The sequence below is a fragment of the Electrona antarctica genome, assembly GCF_951216825.1.
Source record: "Electrona antarctica genome assembly, chromosome: 22".
NCBI lineage: Eukaryota > Metazoa > Chordata > Actinopteri > Myctophiformes > Myctophidae > Electrona > Electrona antarctica.
In genome coordinates, this window is record NC_136805.1 from 5,824,288 (window position 1) to 5,840,326 (window position 16,039).

The 16,039-nt window shown below is 41.6% G+C and overlaps 2 protein-coding genes across 5 annotated transcripts in view; both read right to left on the reverse strand.

Moving 5' to 3' along the window:
- Positions 1-16,039, reverse strand: part of LOC306915724 (uncharacterized protein) — a 70,734-nt gene that overhangs the window by 19,019 nt on the left and 35,676 nt on the right. For 2 of the 4 annotated variants that reach the window (XM_079493288.1, XM_079493286.1), the window contains 2 exons: positions 15,186-15,278; positions 8,693-10,742 (listed from right to left, as the gene is read on the reverse strand). In XM_079493288.1, the coding sequence (XP_079349414.1) occupies positions 9,550-10,742; positions 15,186-15,278 (1,286 nt within the window). In that variant the 3' untranslated portion in view covers positions 8,693-9,549. Of the gene's footprint in view, positions 1-8,692; positions 10,743-15,185; positions 15,279-16,039 lie in introns of those variants that run through there. The other 2 variants (XM_079493287.1, XM_079493285.1) reach the window with 2 other exon arrangements.
- LOC306915348 (uncharacterized protein) lies at positions 731-2,777 on the reverse strand. The gene has a single exon (XM_079492662.1). The coding sequence runs from the start codon at positions 2,578-2,580 to the stop codon at positions 1,135-1,137; it is 1,446 nt and encodes a 481-aa protein (XP_079348788.1). The 5' UTR covers positions 2,581-2,777; the 3' UTR covers positions 731-1,134.

Genomic DNA, 16,039 nt, shown 5'->3' on the forward strand with positions numbered 1-16,039 from the left:
TCATATACATTCTATATATAGGCTATACACTCCCAAAGCTACATTACTGTGACAGCGCAATGACCGTGCCATCTGCAAAATAATATGATAAATACATACAGAGGCAGTAAATGACAGATATCTATCTATCCATGACAATCTATCTATCTTATATAATAACATTAATTTCGTGCTCAAGTTCAACCCAACTTCCCAAGATCATCCGTTAAGAATTCCCTCCCACTCAATGTGATCCATTATATATCATTACCCACAAAGCACTGTACATCATTTCCTGTTCATATATTAGAACGGATAAGGCCCTAGTAAATTAATGAATTTAATTGGTGATTGATTGATCATTCTACCGGTATTCATAGGACCAAAGTACTAGGCCTCTTTCGGCAGCCTTCACCAACTCGCACAATAGGGACTTTAAGCAACGACGGTTTTCAGGACCGGTCCGCTAGGTGGAAGTACGGCAGCTATGACGCAATCACCGTAGCTGTCAAATCGTTAAGCAAACAGCCGTCCCATAGCTTTTTGGTTCCCATGGTGACGACGCATCTATGCAGCATGTGTCAAACATAAACACAGACATTAAAAAAAGAACACCCCGTCGCACGTCAGCTAACTTGCAGGTAACTTAATTGCTTCTTACATGCGCTGGACATGATCAGCAGTGGAAAGAATGGAGCAATTTGTGTTATTCTAAAACAGTTTTAATATGGTTATTATGACATATGGAATTAGTGTTATTTCTTCATTTAAAGCATGCCAACACATTACACAGCAGAAGAGAGGTGATGGAGCAATCGGTGTAAATGTATGACAGTTTATTTCAATAAACATGGTTGAAGTTTTTGGCAACGTTTTAAGTGTTAAAAGAACACAACATTATTACCGTTACAGTGTCTCCCCTGTATGAATCCTCGTATCAGAGGTGAAATTGACCAATGCATTTGACAGAAGCTCTAACTAAAGTGGTTGTTCCCCTGTATGCGTCTTCATGCGTTTCCTAAGAGTACATACTGCAACAAAGCTTTTGTTACAAACATTACAAGTAAATGGCTTTTCCCCTGTATGAGTCACCATGTGGAAAGTTAGAGAAGCCTTTGCACAAAAGCCTTTGTTACAAACTTTACAAGTAAAGGGCTATTCTCCTGTATGAGTCACCATGTGGAAAGTTAGACTACTCTTTTTGCTAAAGCCTTTGCTACAAACTTTACAAGTAAAGGGCTTTTCCCCTGTATGAGTCCTCATGTGCTCCATTAGATTACATTTAACACCAAAGCCTTTGCTACAAACTTTACAAGTAAATGCCTTTTCCCCTGTATGAGTCCTCATGTGAACTTTTAGAGAAGATTTAGCACCAAAGCATTTGATACAAACTTTACAAGTAAATGGCTTTTCCCCTGTATGAGTCCTCATGTGGTCAGTTAGAGCACCCTTTACCCTAAAGCCTTTGCTGCAAACATTACAAGTAAATGGCTTTTCCCCTGCATGAGTCCTCATGTGGTAAGGTAGAGCACTCTTTAGTCTAAAGCCTTTGCTACAAACTTTGCAAGTAAAGGGCTTTTCCCCTGTATGAATTCTCATGTGGTCAGTTAGATCACCCTTTTGCCTAAAGCCTTTGCCACAAACATTACAAGTACAGGGCTTTTCCCCTGTATGAGTCCTCATGTGGTAAGTTAGAGCACCCTTTTGCCTAAAGCCTTTTCCACAAATGTCACATGTAAAACCTTTTTCTAAGGTATGAGTCCTCATGTGAACTTTTAGAGAAGATTTAGCACCAAAGCATTTGATACAAACGTTACAATTAAACGGCTTTTCCCCTGTATGAGTCCTCATGTGGTCAGTTAGAGCAACCTTTTGCCTAAAGCCTTTGCTGCAAACATTACAAGTAAATGGCTTTTCCCCTGTATGAGTCCTCATGTGGTAAGTTAGAGCACCCTTTTGACCAAAGCCTTTGCTACAAACTTTACAAGTAAAGGGCTTTTCCCCTGTATGAATCGTCCTCATGTGAACTTTTAAATTACTTTTTATACCAAAGCCTTTGCTACAAACTTTACAAGTAAAGGGCTTTTCCCCTGTATGAGTCCTCATGTGCTGGTTAAGCTGTGCCTTCGTATTACACATTTTGCCACACTCTGTACAACTAAACCTTTTCTTCCCTGTGTGACTCCTCGTGGAATCAGTTTGTTTTGGTGTTTTCAGGTCCTGGGACAGCTTGTTGCTCAACGACCAGGTTTGACCTTTCACATTTTGTGTCTTGGGTGATGTCAGTGTGTTTAAATCTGATGGACCCTCCCTGGTCTCATCTAACTCATCACTGTCTTCAGTGTCAGATTCATTGTCCGATTGAGAAGAGTGTAAAGAGAGGAGCTGGTTATCACTAGTTGGCTCCCACTCATCATCACTGTCACATTTATTGTCCGATTCAGAAGAGTGTAAAGAGAGGAGCTGGTTATCACTAGTTGGCTCCCACTCATCATCACTGTCACATTCATTGTCCGATTCAGAAGAGTGTAAAGAGAGGAGCTGGTTATCACTAGTTGGTTGTGATGTTCCACAGTCCTCTACATCAGCTTGTGTATTCATGTGTTGAGTTGAAGTGCTGGATAGAGGCTCTGTCTCTCTGCCATCATCATCATCATCATCACTTTGCACTGCAAGTAATGTCAATGTTGACCCATCATCCTCCACTGGTCTTTGAAGTAGCTTCTGTTTAATCTGTAGAGACTCTGGTTCCTCCTGGACCAGACTGGACCTCCTCTCCTGATGTTCAGGGGAAAGCTCTTCTTTAGGCAAAAGATAAAATGAAAGAAATCCATTAAAGGTTGAACTTTTTCAACATTTTCCATGCATTGTTTCCTCTGTTGTACTACAAGGAAGTAAACACTTTAGACACACATTTCCTCCAACTTCCACTGTAAATTAAACCATCAGTCTACCAGAAGGCAGACCTTCCCACTGATTTGAGCGCCTTGCTACATTTACAAAGCTAACGTGTACATGAAAGTTCAGATTTAAAATCTAAAGTGCTCACCCCCAGGGCTACGGATGTTAGAATTTTGCACGGATGGGTATTAGCACACATGCATCCCGTATTCTTTAATAAAAAGCATTTTAATCCGATCTGTGGCCATTTTCTCAAGTTATGTATAAGAGTGGAATACACATCTACGAGATTTGATTAAAATTATTTCAAAATATTTTACCTTTTTTTGCCTTGGTTAGCTTCCGCGGCTAGCATCCTATATGGATGCTAGCCGCGGAAGCTAACCAAGGCAAGGCGAGGCCTCTCATTGTAGAAACAGCCTACATGATAATCCGCGGTACACGTACACGTGCACTGGGTTATTAGTGGTATTTATGCTCAGAATGGCATGAAATGCCATGTTTGTAGCCTATTCAAACATTAATCTGAGCCGCATTAATCCACTTCCAGTAGGCATACCATATTCTGAATTACCAAAAAAAGGACACATGCGCACGTGCACGTCGTGCATGTGTCGTGCGTGGTTCTGTTTGAATTAAATTCAGATGTCAAAATAATCTATAACAAAAAAGTTATGCTCCTAAATTTTATCAAATATGCTCTATATTAGTTATATATTTATTTAAAGGTATATTCAGTGATTTGACTTAATTCAAATATCACTTATTATTTCTTTTTTTCTGGATAATTCTCTCTACTATAGAGTGTGCTGACAATATAAGGAGTTCCTCCCTGTCCCCAGTGAGCCCCTGGGGTCAAAAAACCCTAGTTTCAGTTTTGGTGGCGGGTGGCAAAGCCTTCATCCAATCAGGATGAGAGGGGCCTTCCTCCAATCATGATCGAGTGGGGGCGGGCCTTGGTGCACATGCTGTTGGCCTGTTGCACTTCCCCCCACTGTAGAGCGTGCATGTGCACATTTAGTTACCGGGGCGGACTGGGTGGTTTTCCAAATCACCCAAATCACTGAATTCTCCTTTAAAGCAGTGGCTCTCAAAGGTGTGATCCAGGGACCCTCATGGTTCCTTGAGGGGGTTCCAAATGGACCCATTAGTTACTCCTCTTCGTCCCCTATGGGACATAAGGCTTCAATGAGCGCTCTCCATTTCATCCGATCCCTGGCAGCATGGTGCGCCTCTCCCCAGGACAGGTTCATCTGTTCCAGTTCCTGCGTCACAGTTCTGCGCCAGGTGGTTTTGGGCCACCCAGAATGGACCCATTATAGGTATGTAACTCTGAGAGTGTACAAATGGAACCAAATGGACCCTTACAGGTCTGTAACTCTGAGTGTACTAGTACAAATGGAACCAAATGGACCCTTTTTTTTTTTACATGGGCTTGCAGGACAGAACTTTTATTTGTGACAGACACATAGTTCCTTTGCAGACAATACAATCTGCTTCTCATTGGTCAGTCACAAAGCTAAGAAAACAGTAGCCTACTTTTTTTGCATGTCAATGATGAGATAGTTATTTTCAAGCTTTCCTCACGGAGAGCAGAACAACACAACAGTCTATCTGCAGACAGCGAGCCTTTCTCTGATCTGCGGTCGGGACCAGTGCTGTCAGCGCGCAGCGCATGCAGTTATGAATAATACACAATCTGGGGTTCGGGCTGAAAGTCCACCTCACACAGTGTTTTTCCACTACGAACCACTGAACGTGCAATTGCATTGTAATACACATTGGTCTGAATGGTCTGTGAGCGTAGCGATACACTACAGGCCATACATGTAAAACCCTGGACATTTGAAGGAATTTATAAACCCCCCTCGGACTGCCCGGACAGCCCCCCAAAAGAGGACGTATGGTAAGCCTAACTTCCAGCTCGGGTTGGAGTGACCCTTCTGCTCTGCTTATTTCGGCTGGGCAGTAACGTGTTAATGTTGTGATAATGTTTTCTTTGTCACAATGCATATAGTCAAAAATAGCTGATCTACAAGCTCAAACTGCGACGTGTTTAGAGCTTGTAGATCTGCTATTTTTGCTAATTTTAAATTGGAATGCTGAATTATTTTTAGCTACCGGTGTTTCTGAATTGGAATCCTGAAAATTAACATTTTTATTTAATTTCAAATACATTTATATGTTCTTATTAAAGGAGAATAGGCCTATCTCACAGCCTCCTTTCCACGCCCCCTTCCGGTAGATAGTGGTGTCATTTAACATTAGCATTTACACGTTTTTTTCTCTGGAGAATCTAAGTACATTTCCTAATGTAAAAATGTGACAGACCAATATTATTATGAAGCAAACAAGATGGTAAATCAGCTCGAACAGATAGAACAAACCTTACCTTGAGAAAACAAAAGTTGTAGACTTCTTAAATGACCTCTGTTAACATGTAGTGTCTATGGAGTGACGTCACGCTATCACCACTAGCCCCGAAAGGGGGCGTATTAACACTTTGATTGCTGGAAGATCTCAACAGGCCTATTTGGATGTTGCTGCCATTTAACATTGCACAAAGGCCTTGTTCGGGGGCCCACAGTAAAATGTTCTCTTATAGCGAGAATCACACGCCTACATCAAAAGAAAGCTGAACTTGTCCACTTCAATTAAAAAAATACATTTTGATTTTACCATGTTCCATTCTGGAGATATTGACCTTTTTGCAACACCTGCATTTGCCTGGAAGTGGTTATCTTGAACAGCGAGCAGAGTTATGGATGGTTTAAAGTCAGAGACATTGACAGGCAGATATAAAATTGAACCCAATAAATATCCTATACATCCTATACACCGAATGAAAGCCCTGAATGTGTACTTTTACGAGGAAAACAGTAAACATTGATCCCATCTACAGTTAGACAGTAATTGGTTATTGAATGCAGCTTGTGCCCACCAGATAACTTCAGAGAAGACATGGACGTGAACTCCTCAATATTCACAAAATAAGGCCTATAGCGACATATAAATACTATATACCGTATGAAACAGAAGACTCTCTGCTTTCATAAGAAAAAAACTTCTACTGTAGTAATAATAAAAATCACACCCCTGTGAAGTGAGCGGTGCAACTCTGTCCCATATTGCACCACTCACTTCACATGGGTGTGATTTTTATTATTACTACAGTAGAAGTTTTTTTCTTATGAAAGCAGAGAGTCTTCTGTTTCATACGGTATATAGTATTTATATGTCGCTATAGGCCTTATTTTGTGAATATTGAGTTCAGGTCCATGTCTTCTCTGCAGTTATATCTGGTGGGCGCAATGTGCATCCACCCAGTATCCAATTTATGACAAACTGTAATTGGGATCAATGTTTACTCTTTTCCTCGTAAAAGTACACATTCAGGGCTTTCATTCGATGTATAGGATGTATAGCATATTTATTGTGTTTATTGTTATATCTGCCTGTCAATGTCTGACTATAAACCTTCATAACTATGCTTTCTTTTTGATGATGATTGCCGCCTCGCCTAATCTATCTCACTGCTTTCATTGTTTTGATCGCAGTAACATTGGGGGGGGGGGGGGGGGGTCATGGGCACATTGGGCAGCAAAAGTCTTGATCCGTACGGCTATAAAAAGTCCCATTTCACCGTTCGGTTCAGAACTATAGTATAACGGTGAGACGCGTTGTCATCATCAGCTGATTTTGTTTTTCAAGCTAGTGAAGTATATTTACTAACAAGAGAACATGCCTGGGCATGCAGGTTGGAGGCGATGGAGGAAAAAAAAAGATTCCCCCGGCTGTGATGTCAACGACAACGGATCACAACACCACGGTTTAGGACGCGGAAAAGTTCGTTATACATTACACCCGGGTCGATTACGTCCCCGATGCGTTCATTGCGGTCTTATCACTACAATTATAATGAATAAAAAAGCGTTACAATCACACGTCCGAGCGATCTCCGATTATGACGGTTCTGCATGGCGATACGTGATCCACCAACGGCACACTGTCTTGTCGTGGCGGCCCGTCGATACTGTGGTTAGTTCGTAGTATTGTAGGCTCGGGGATCGTTTGGTCGCTACAGTATGAAGAAGGAAACATGCATCTGTCCATGTGTGTTGCAGACGCAATGCAATGCCGATCGGTTGTTTTTTTCCGAGAGACAGAGCCAGCCAGGACAGAGCCCCCATCTCGCAGGCTCCTCCTGCAGGAGAAACAGGAGGGGAGGGGGGAATCGAGTAGTATAGTGTTGTGTGAAAGCCAATAGCTGGAGGAAAGCCTGGTGAGGCGAGGTTAGGTTAAATTTGATTCTTTTCATACACCGACTGGATCATTCCATGGGCGCGTCCATTTTAGACTGGCTTAGTGGCTTCTACACGTAAAGCGGCCCGCCCTCCTGTTTTCAGGATGGGAGGGGGTTTTTTTTTTTTGGTTTTTTTTCTGATCACGTGAGCGGGACTAAGCAACAATGATAGGGCGATGGTTCTTCATTGTCCGGGTGGGTAAAAAGATGAATGAAAGTATGCTATAAAAAAGTGATTGAAACGTATTGATACGTAAAGGTAAAGGTATCCGAGTTATCTCAGAGTTGGAACATGTATGGAATGACCCTGGAATGTTTGTACATTCTCACTGAAGATGTATGATATTTTGATATGTCCTTTGCTATGAGTTCCACTATTCTATCATGGCGTGCAATGTACATTCCTTTGTATGCATAACATCCATTGAAGATGTGTGACAGTGTTTCAGTGGTCTGTTCTGTGGTGCAAGCAATGAGGGACCTGAGTGGTGGGGAACCAGATGGAAAGATTGAGTCTGGTGGGAAGGACTTGTAGTCTGGCCTTAACTGTGAATGTGATAATGTCCTCATTGAGTGCAGTACACACACACACACACACACACACACACACACACACACACACACACACACACACACACACACCAAATCATTAATTTGATCTCGCAACTCGAGAGTGCATTTCTCAGCACCAACCCATACAGGACTGGACCATATAGATAAAGAAAGAGAAAGTTTTACAGTATATTATTCTGCAATATTCATATCATATTCATATTAAAATCATATACATTCTATATATAGGCTATACACTCCCAAAGCTACATTACTGTGACAGCGCAATGACCGTGCCATCGGTAAAATAATATGATAAATACATACAGAGGCAGTAAATGACAGATATCTATCTATCCATGACAATCTATCTATCTTATATAATAACATTAATTTCGTGCTCAAGTTCAACCCAACTTCCCAAGATCATCCGTTAAGAATTCCCTCCCACTCAATGTGATCCATTATATATCATTACCCACAAAGCACTGTACATCATTTCCTGTTCATATATTAGAACGGATAAGGCCCTAGTAAATTAATGAATTTAATTGGTGATTGATTGATCATTCTACCGGTATTCATAGGACCAAAGTACTAGGCCTCTTTCGGCAGCCTTCACCAACTCGCACAATAGGGACTTTAAGCAACGACGGTTTTCAGGACCGGTCCGCTAGGTGGAAGTACGGCAGCTATGACGCAATCACCGTAGCTGTCAAATCGTTAAGCAAACAGCCGTCCCATAGCTTTTTGGTTCCCATGGTGACGACGCATCTATGCAGCATGTGTCAAACATAAACACAGACATTAAAAAAAGAACACCCCGTCGCACGTCAGCTAACTTGCAGGTAACTTAATTGCTTCTTACATGCGCTGGACATGATCAGCAGTGGAAAGAATGGAGCAATTTGTGTTATTCTAAAACAGTTTTAATATGGTTATTATGACATATGGAATTAGTGTTATTTCTTCATTTAAAGCATGCCAACACATTACACAGCAGAAGAGAGGTGATGGAGCAATCGGTGTAAATGTATGACAGTTTATTTCAATAAACATGGTTGAAGTTTTTGGCAACGTTTTAAGTGTTAAAAGAACACAACATTATTACCGTTACAGTGTCTCCCCTGTATGAATCCTCGTATCAGAGGTGAAATTGACCAATGCATTTGACAGAAGCTCTAACTAAAGTGGTTGTTCCCCTGTATGCGTCTTCATGTGTTTCCTAAGAGTACATACTGCAACAAAGCTTTTGTTACAAACATTACAAGTAAATGGCTTTTCCCCTGTATGAGTCACCATGTGGAAAGTTAGAGAAGCCTTTGCACAAAAGCCTTTGTTACAAACTTTACAAGTAAAGGGCTATTCTCCTGTATGAGTCACCATGTGGAAAGTTAGACTACTCTTTTTGCTAAAGCCTTTGCTACAAACTTTACAAGTAAAGGGCTTTTCCCCTGTATGAGTCCTCATGTGCTCCATTAGATTACATTTAACACCAAAGCCTTTGCTACAAACTTTACAAGTAAATGCCTTTTCCCCTGTATGAGTCCTCATGTGAACTTTTAGAGAAGATTTAGCACCAAAGCATTTGATACAAACTTTACAAGTAAATGGCTTTTCCCCTGTATGAGTCCTCATGTGGTCAGTTAGAGCACCCTTTACCCTAAAGCCTTTGCTGCAAACATTACAAGTAAATGGCTTTTCCCCTGCATGAGTCCTCATGTGGTAAGGTAGAGCACTCTTTAGTCTAAAGCCTTTGCTACAAACTTTGCAAGTAAAGGGCTTTTCCCCTGTATGAATTCTCATGTGGTCAGTTAGATCACCCTTTTGCCTAAGCCTTTGCCACAAACATTACAAGTACAGGGCTTTTCCCCTGTATGAGTCCTCATGTGGTAAGTTAGAGCACCCTTTTGCCTAAAGCCTTTTCCACAAATGTCACATGTAAAACCTTTTTCTAAGGTATGAGTCCTCATGTGAACTTTTAGAGAAGATTTAGCACCAAAGCATTTGATACAAACTTTACAATTAAACGGCTTATCCCCTGTATGAGTCCTCATGTGGTCAGTTAGAGCAACCTTTTGCCTAAAGCCTTTGCTGCAAACATTACAAGTAAATGGCTTTTCCCCTGTATGAGTCCTCATGTGGTAAGTTAGAGCACCCTTTTGACCAAAGCCTTTGCTACAAACTTTACAAGTAAAGGGCTTTTCCCCTGTATGAATCGTCCTCATGTGAACTTTTAAATTACTTTTTATACCAAAGCCTTTGCTACAAACTTTACAAGTAAAGGGCTTTTCACCTGTATGAGTCCTCATGTGCTGGTTAAGCTGTGCCTTCGTATTACACATTTTGCCACACTCTGTACAACTAAACCTTTTCTTCCCTGTGTGACTCCTCGTGGAATCAGTTTGTTTTGGTGTTTTCAGGTCCTGGGACAGCTTGTTGCTCAACGACCAGGTTTGACCTTTCACATTTTGTGTCTTGGGTGATGTCAGTGTGTTTAAATCTGATGGACCCTCCCTGGTCTCATCTAACTCATCACTGTCTTCAGTGTCAGATTCATTGTCCGATTGAGAAGAGTGTAAAGAGAGGAGCTGGTTATCACTAGTTGGCTCCCACTCATCATCACTGTCACATGTATTGTCCGATTCAGAAGAGTGTAAAGAGAGGAGCTGGTTATCACTAGTTGGCTCCCACTCATCATCACTGTCACATTCATTGTCCGATTCAGAAGAGTGTAAAGAGAGGAGCTGGTTATCACTAGTTGGTTGTGATGTTCCACAGTCCTCTACATCAGCTTGTGTATTCATGTGTTGAGTTGAAGTGCTGGATAGAGGCTCTGTCTCTCTGCCATCATCATCATCATCATCACTTTGCACTGCAAGTAATGTCAATGTTGACCCATCATCCTCCACTGGTCTTTGAAGTAGCTTCTGTTTAATCTGTAGAGACTCTGGTTCCTCCTGGACCAGACTGGACCTCCTCTCCTGATGTTCAGGGGAAAGCTCTTCTTTAGGCAAAAGATAAAATTAAAGAAATCCATTAAATGTTGAACTTTTTCAACATTTTCCATGCAGTGTTTCCTCTGTTGTACTACAAGGAAGTAAACACTTTAGACACACATTTCCTCCAACTTCCACTGTAAATTAAACCATCAGTCTACCAGAAGGCAGACCTTCCCACTGATTTGAGCGTCTTGCTACATTTACAAAGCTAACGTGTACATGAAAGTTCAGATTTCAAATCAAAAGTGCTCACCCCCAGGGCTACGGATGTTAGAATTTTGCACGGATGGGTATTAGCACACATGCATCCCGTATTCTTTAATAAAAAGCATTTTAATCCGATCTGTGGCCATTTTCTCAAGTTATGTATAAGAGTGGAATACACATCTACGAGATTTGATTAAAATTTCAAAATATTTTACCTTTTTTTGCCTTGGTTAGCTTCCGCGGCTAGCATCCTATATGGATGCTAGCCGCGGAAGCTAACCAAGGCAAGGCGAGGCCTCTCATTGTAGAAACAGCCTACATGATAATCCGCGGTACACGTACACTGGGTTATGGCATGAAATGCCATGTTTGTAGCCTATTAAAACATTAATCTGAGCCGCATTAATCCACTTCCAGTAGGCATACCATATTCTGAATTACCAAAAAGAGGACACATGCGCGCGTGCACGTCGTGCATGGTTCTGTTTGAATTAAATTCAGATGTCAAAATAATCTATAACAAAAAAGTTATGCTCCTAAATTTTATCAAATATGCTCTATATTAGTTATATATTTATTTAAAGGTATATTCAGTGATTTGACTTAATTCAAATATCACTTATTATTTCTTTTTTTCTGGATAATTCTCTCTACTATAGAGTGTGCTGACAATATAAGGAGTTCCTCCCTGTCCCCAGTGAGCCCCTGGGGTCAAAAAACCCTAGTTTCAGTTTTGGTGGCGGGTGGCAAAGCCTTCATCCAATCAGGATGAGAGGGGCCTTCCTCCAATCATGATCGAGTGGGGGCGGGCCTTGGTGCACATGCTGTTGGCCTGTTGCACTTCCCCCCACTGTAGAGCGTGCATGTGCACATTTAGTTACCGGGGCGGACTGGGTGGTTTTCCAAATCACCCAAATCACTGAATTCTCCTTTAAAGCAGTGGCTCTCAAAGGTGTGATCCAGGGACCCTCATGGTTCCTTGAGGGGGTTCCAAATGGACCCATTAGTTACTCCTCTTCGTCCCCTATGGGACATAAGGCTTCAATGAGCGCTCTCCATTTCATCCGATCCCTGGCAGCATGGTGCGCCTCTCCCCAGGACAGGTTCATCTGTTCCAGTTCCTGCGTCACAGTTCTGCGCCAGGTGGTTTTGGGCCTCCCAGAATGGACCCATTATAGGTATGTAACTCTGAGAGTACAAATGGAACCAAATGGACCCTTACAGGTCTGTAACTCTGAGAGTGTACTAGTACAAATGGAACCAAATGGACCCTTACAGGTCTGTAACTCTGAGAGTGTACAAATGGAACCAAATGGACCCTTACAGGTCTGTAACTCTGAGAGTGTACTAGTACAAATGGAACCAAATGGACCCTTTTTTTTTACATGGGCTTGCAGGACAGAACTTTTATTTGTGACAGACACATAGTTCCTTTGCAGACAATACAATCTGCTTCTCATTGGTCAGTCACAAAGCTAAGAAAACAGTAGCCTACTTTTTTTGCATGTCAATGATGAGATAGTTCTTTTCAAGCTTTCCTCACGGAGAGCAGAACAACACAACAGTCTATCTGCAGACAGCGAGCCTTTCTCTGATCTGCGGTCGGGACCAGTTCTGTCAGCACGCAGCGCATGCAGTTATGAATAATACACAATCTGGGGTTCGGGCTGAAAGTCCACCTCTCAGTGTTTTTCCACTACGAACCACTGAACGTGCATTGTAATACACATTGGTCTGAATGGTCTGTGAGTGTAGCGATACACTACAGGCCATACATGTAAAACCCTGGACATTTGAAGGAATTTATAAACCCCCCTCGGACTGCCCGGACAGCCCCCCAAAAGAGGACGTATGGTAAGCCTAACTTCCAGCTCGGGTTGGAGTGACCCTTCTGCTCTGCTTATTTCGGCTGGGCAGTAACGTGTTAATGTTGTGATAATGTTTTCTTTGTCACAATGCATATAGTCAAAAATAGCTGATCTACAAGCTCAAACTGCGACGTGTTTAGAGCTTGTAGATCTGCTATTTTTGCTAATTTTAAATTGGAATCCTGAATTATTTTTAGCTACCGGTATTTCTGAATTGGAATCCTGAAAATTAACATTTTTATTTAATTTCAAATACATTTATATGTTCTTATTAAAGGAGAATTCAGTAATTTGGGTGATTTGGGGAAAAAAACGGTCCGCCCGGGTAACAAGATGTGCACATGCACGCACTACAGTGGGGGGGACACGCAACAGGCCAACAGCACACACACCAAGGCCCGCCCCCGCTCGATCATGCTTGGCGGAAGGCCCATCTCTTTCCTGTTTGGATGGGCTGGGCCACCTAGTCACAAACGAAACCTAAGGTTTTTTTTTACCCCAGGGGTTAACTGGGGACAGGGAGGAACTCCATATATGGTCAGCACACTCAACACAAAACAAAAAAAGTGATATTTGAATTAAGTGAAATCACTGAATATACCTTTAACTTTATGAACTTAAATGCAAATACATTGGACATAAAAAAAAAGACTAGTACTAGTCATTAAGCTACTAATATAGACCGAAGTAATTAAAGCGGGTCATGCTTGCATGTTTGGAATTGTAATAGCTGAAATCAAAAATATCAGTATTCCAATATTAAGCTGCGGGCCGCATTAAGTGAAGGTGAGGGCCTCCAGTAGCCCATGTATGGAACAGGGGATACATACAAATAATAATAATCTTCTCCCTGGGATGTGGCCCCCTCAGTGGTTGTGGCCCTAAGCGACCGCTTATATTCTCCCTGGGATGTGGCCCCCTCAGTGGTTGTGGCCCTAAGCGACCGCTTATATTGCCGGCCCTGCCGATGTCATTCGCTTTCATTGTGCTGGAAATAGCTAACGGATTACAATAATATTCTCTATGATCAGTAACATGTAGTGGTCAAATCATAGAATGTACTGTATCACCACAATATCTCTGAAAAGGCATATCGGGGAGACATTGTATGGTCTCAACGATATTTATAGTTATAGTTGTTACGTCCCCACCAAAGAGGTCCAGGTGTTATTTTGTGCAAAAGTGCATTATTGGCTATTTCCCCTACCATAAGCCCTCAATGGGGGTTGGGTTTTTGTGCTAATTCGCTTATTTCCATGGAAATAAGTAGTAAAGTGTGCCGCTTGGGATACTATTTACATTATGAAGAAAGGATGTATACAAACACCCCATAGCCCCATTCAATTCAATGCAATTCATTGAGCGCTTTTGCACAAAATAACACCTGGACCTCTTTGGTGGGGATGTAACAACTACAAATAAAAAGGTAAGAAAGCCTAGTATGGAATTCTCCTTTAACACCATCTCTCTCACCCCTACATGTACTTACAGTATGTATATCAAGTATGGTTTTATTGAAAGGCAATCAAAGGCTAGACCCTATGAAGCAAACGCCGGGTGTCCAATGTAAGCGTGACGGTGATTGGTTTTATTATTGTAACGCCCAAACCACACCTGCTAATTTCATACAGTATTTGATTTCAATAAATTAACCCAGTACATTTTACTGGGTCAAAACTAATACAATGTTGATTAATTAATTGTGATCCATTTAAAAATAGAAATATAAGCTGCTCTCTAAAACCTCCTATCAATAAAAACCTGCTACCCGAGTACCCGCTACAGTTGAAACAAATTTAAGCCTGGGCCACTATTAGAGGATTTACGGGTATCCTAATTTATCAAAAACATGAATATAAAGTTAATTCATTTTAGAATTATTAAAAACCTCCCCTCCAAGTTTCGTAACTATAGGGCTTACAGTCTCCACAATTTCCCATTCATGTCAAAGGGGGAATGTAATGCACAAATACATTAATATCAATTAACCCATTCTGGGCGGGAACCCCTTTTTGTGTTTTAAGCATCATGTTATGCTTTAGCTATTGAAAAATAGCAGATCTACAAGCTCATAGCACGGCACTCGGTGCCTACCAGCTTGTAGGTCTGCTATTTTTGAATAATCGTGAAAATGTGGCACAAATCATTGAATATGTATTCTCTCAGAGTGAACGTTTTTAACTCAAATATTTGCTTCTGAGGGGTTCCTGGAATATTTTCAGATGGGGGTCGGGGGCCAAATACATATCATTTTTGGGGTCCTTGAAATATTGAGCACCACTGATACAGAAACATGAGGTACCGGTATTTCAGAAAACTGTCAGGATTTAGAATTCTTGACATTCTTTAGCAAAGACAACATTTAATGCTTACTTTCCAGGTGGTCGTCAGGTTCCTGTCCCTGTCCAGTGCAGGCTGGTTGTGGAGAACTCATGTTCACCTGCAGGCTGGACTCCACACACTGGTCTGGAATGAAGGGATCGAAGTGAAGGACGTAAACATAAAGACGATTTTGCAGAAAATATGAAACGTGGAACGCCTGAGAAATAGCCTATGATTGTATAATAGTGTCATCTTGTGCTATGGTGTGATAAGAATAGCTGCAGATAATTTATAATCATCTTAGAACCCCATATTCTGGTACCCAAGCACGTGTATGTGTACGCATCACCAGACAGCACAAAGAATAGAACAAACAGTAGCTGCAGATCATTTATAATTGTGCACACACACATTTTAAACCATTTATTTATGTCCACACAAAGGATATGCATACAAGGACACAAATATTATAGGTGCATTAGAGTTACATCTGCAAAATCATGGCATGTGTTTTCATGATACAACAGGCATGTCACTCAGTACTCTATGGGTATAAGTAACAGCGTCTCTGCCATATATGACGCTGCCAATTATAGCAGAGACACAATACTTTGCCAGCCTTTTTGCCTCCTTCTTGGGCATCCCAAGTTGTTGGAACACTCCAACAACCAGTCTGTGCGGTGTGCGTATGCCCTAGCTGGCTGCCAAATATAAAGACAAATAGTCTGCACCTATAGCCCAGATCTGAGATGTTATGTTATTAAGTGGTTGGTATTTTATGACCTTGGTCATAAAGGCTTCCTCTAGGCCAGGGTTCCCCAATTAATTTTCCTCGAGGGCCATATTTTGACTAGGGTACCAGGCTGGGGGCCGAGTCCGCACGCGTGAGGTCGAAGGTTGCTCTA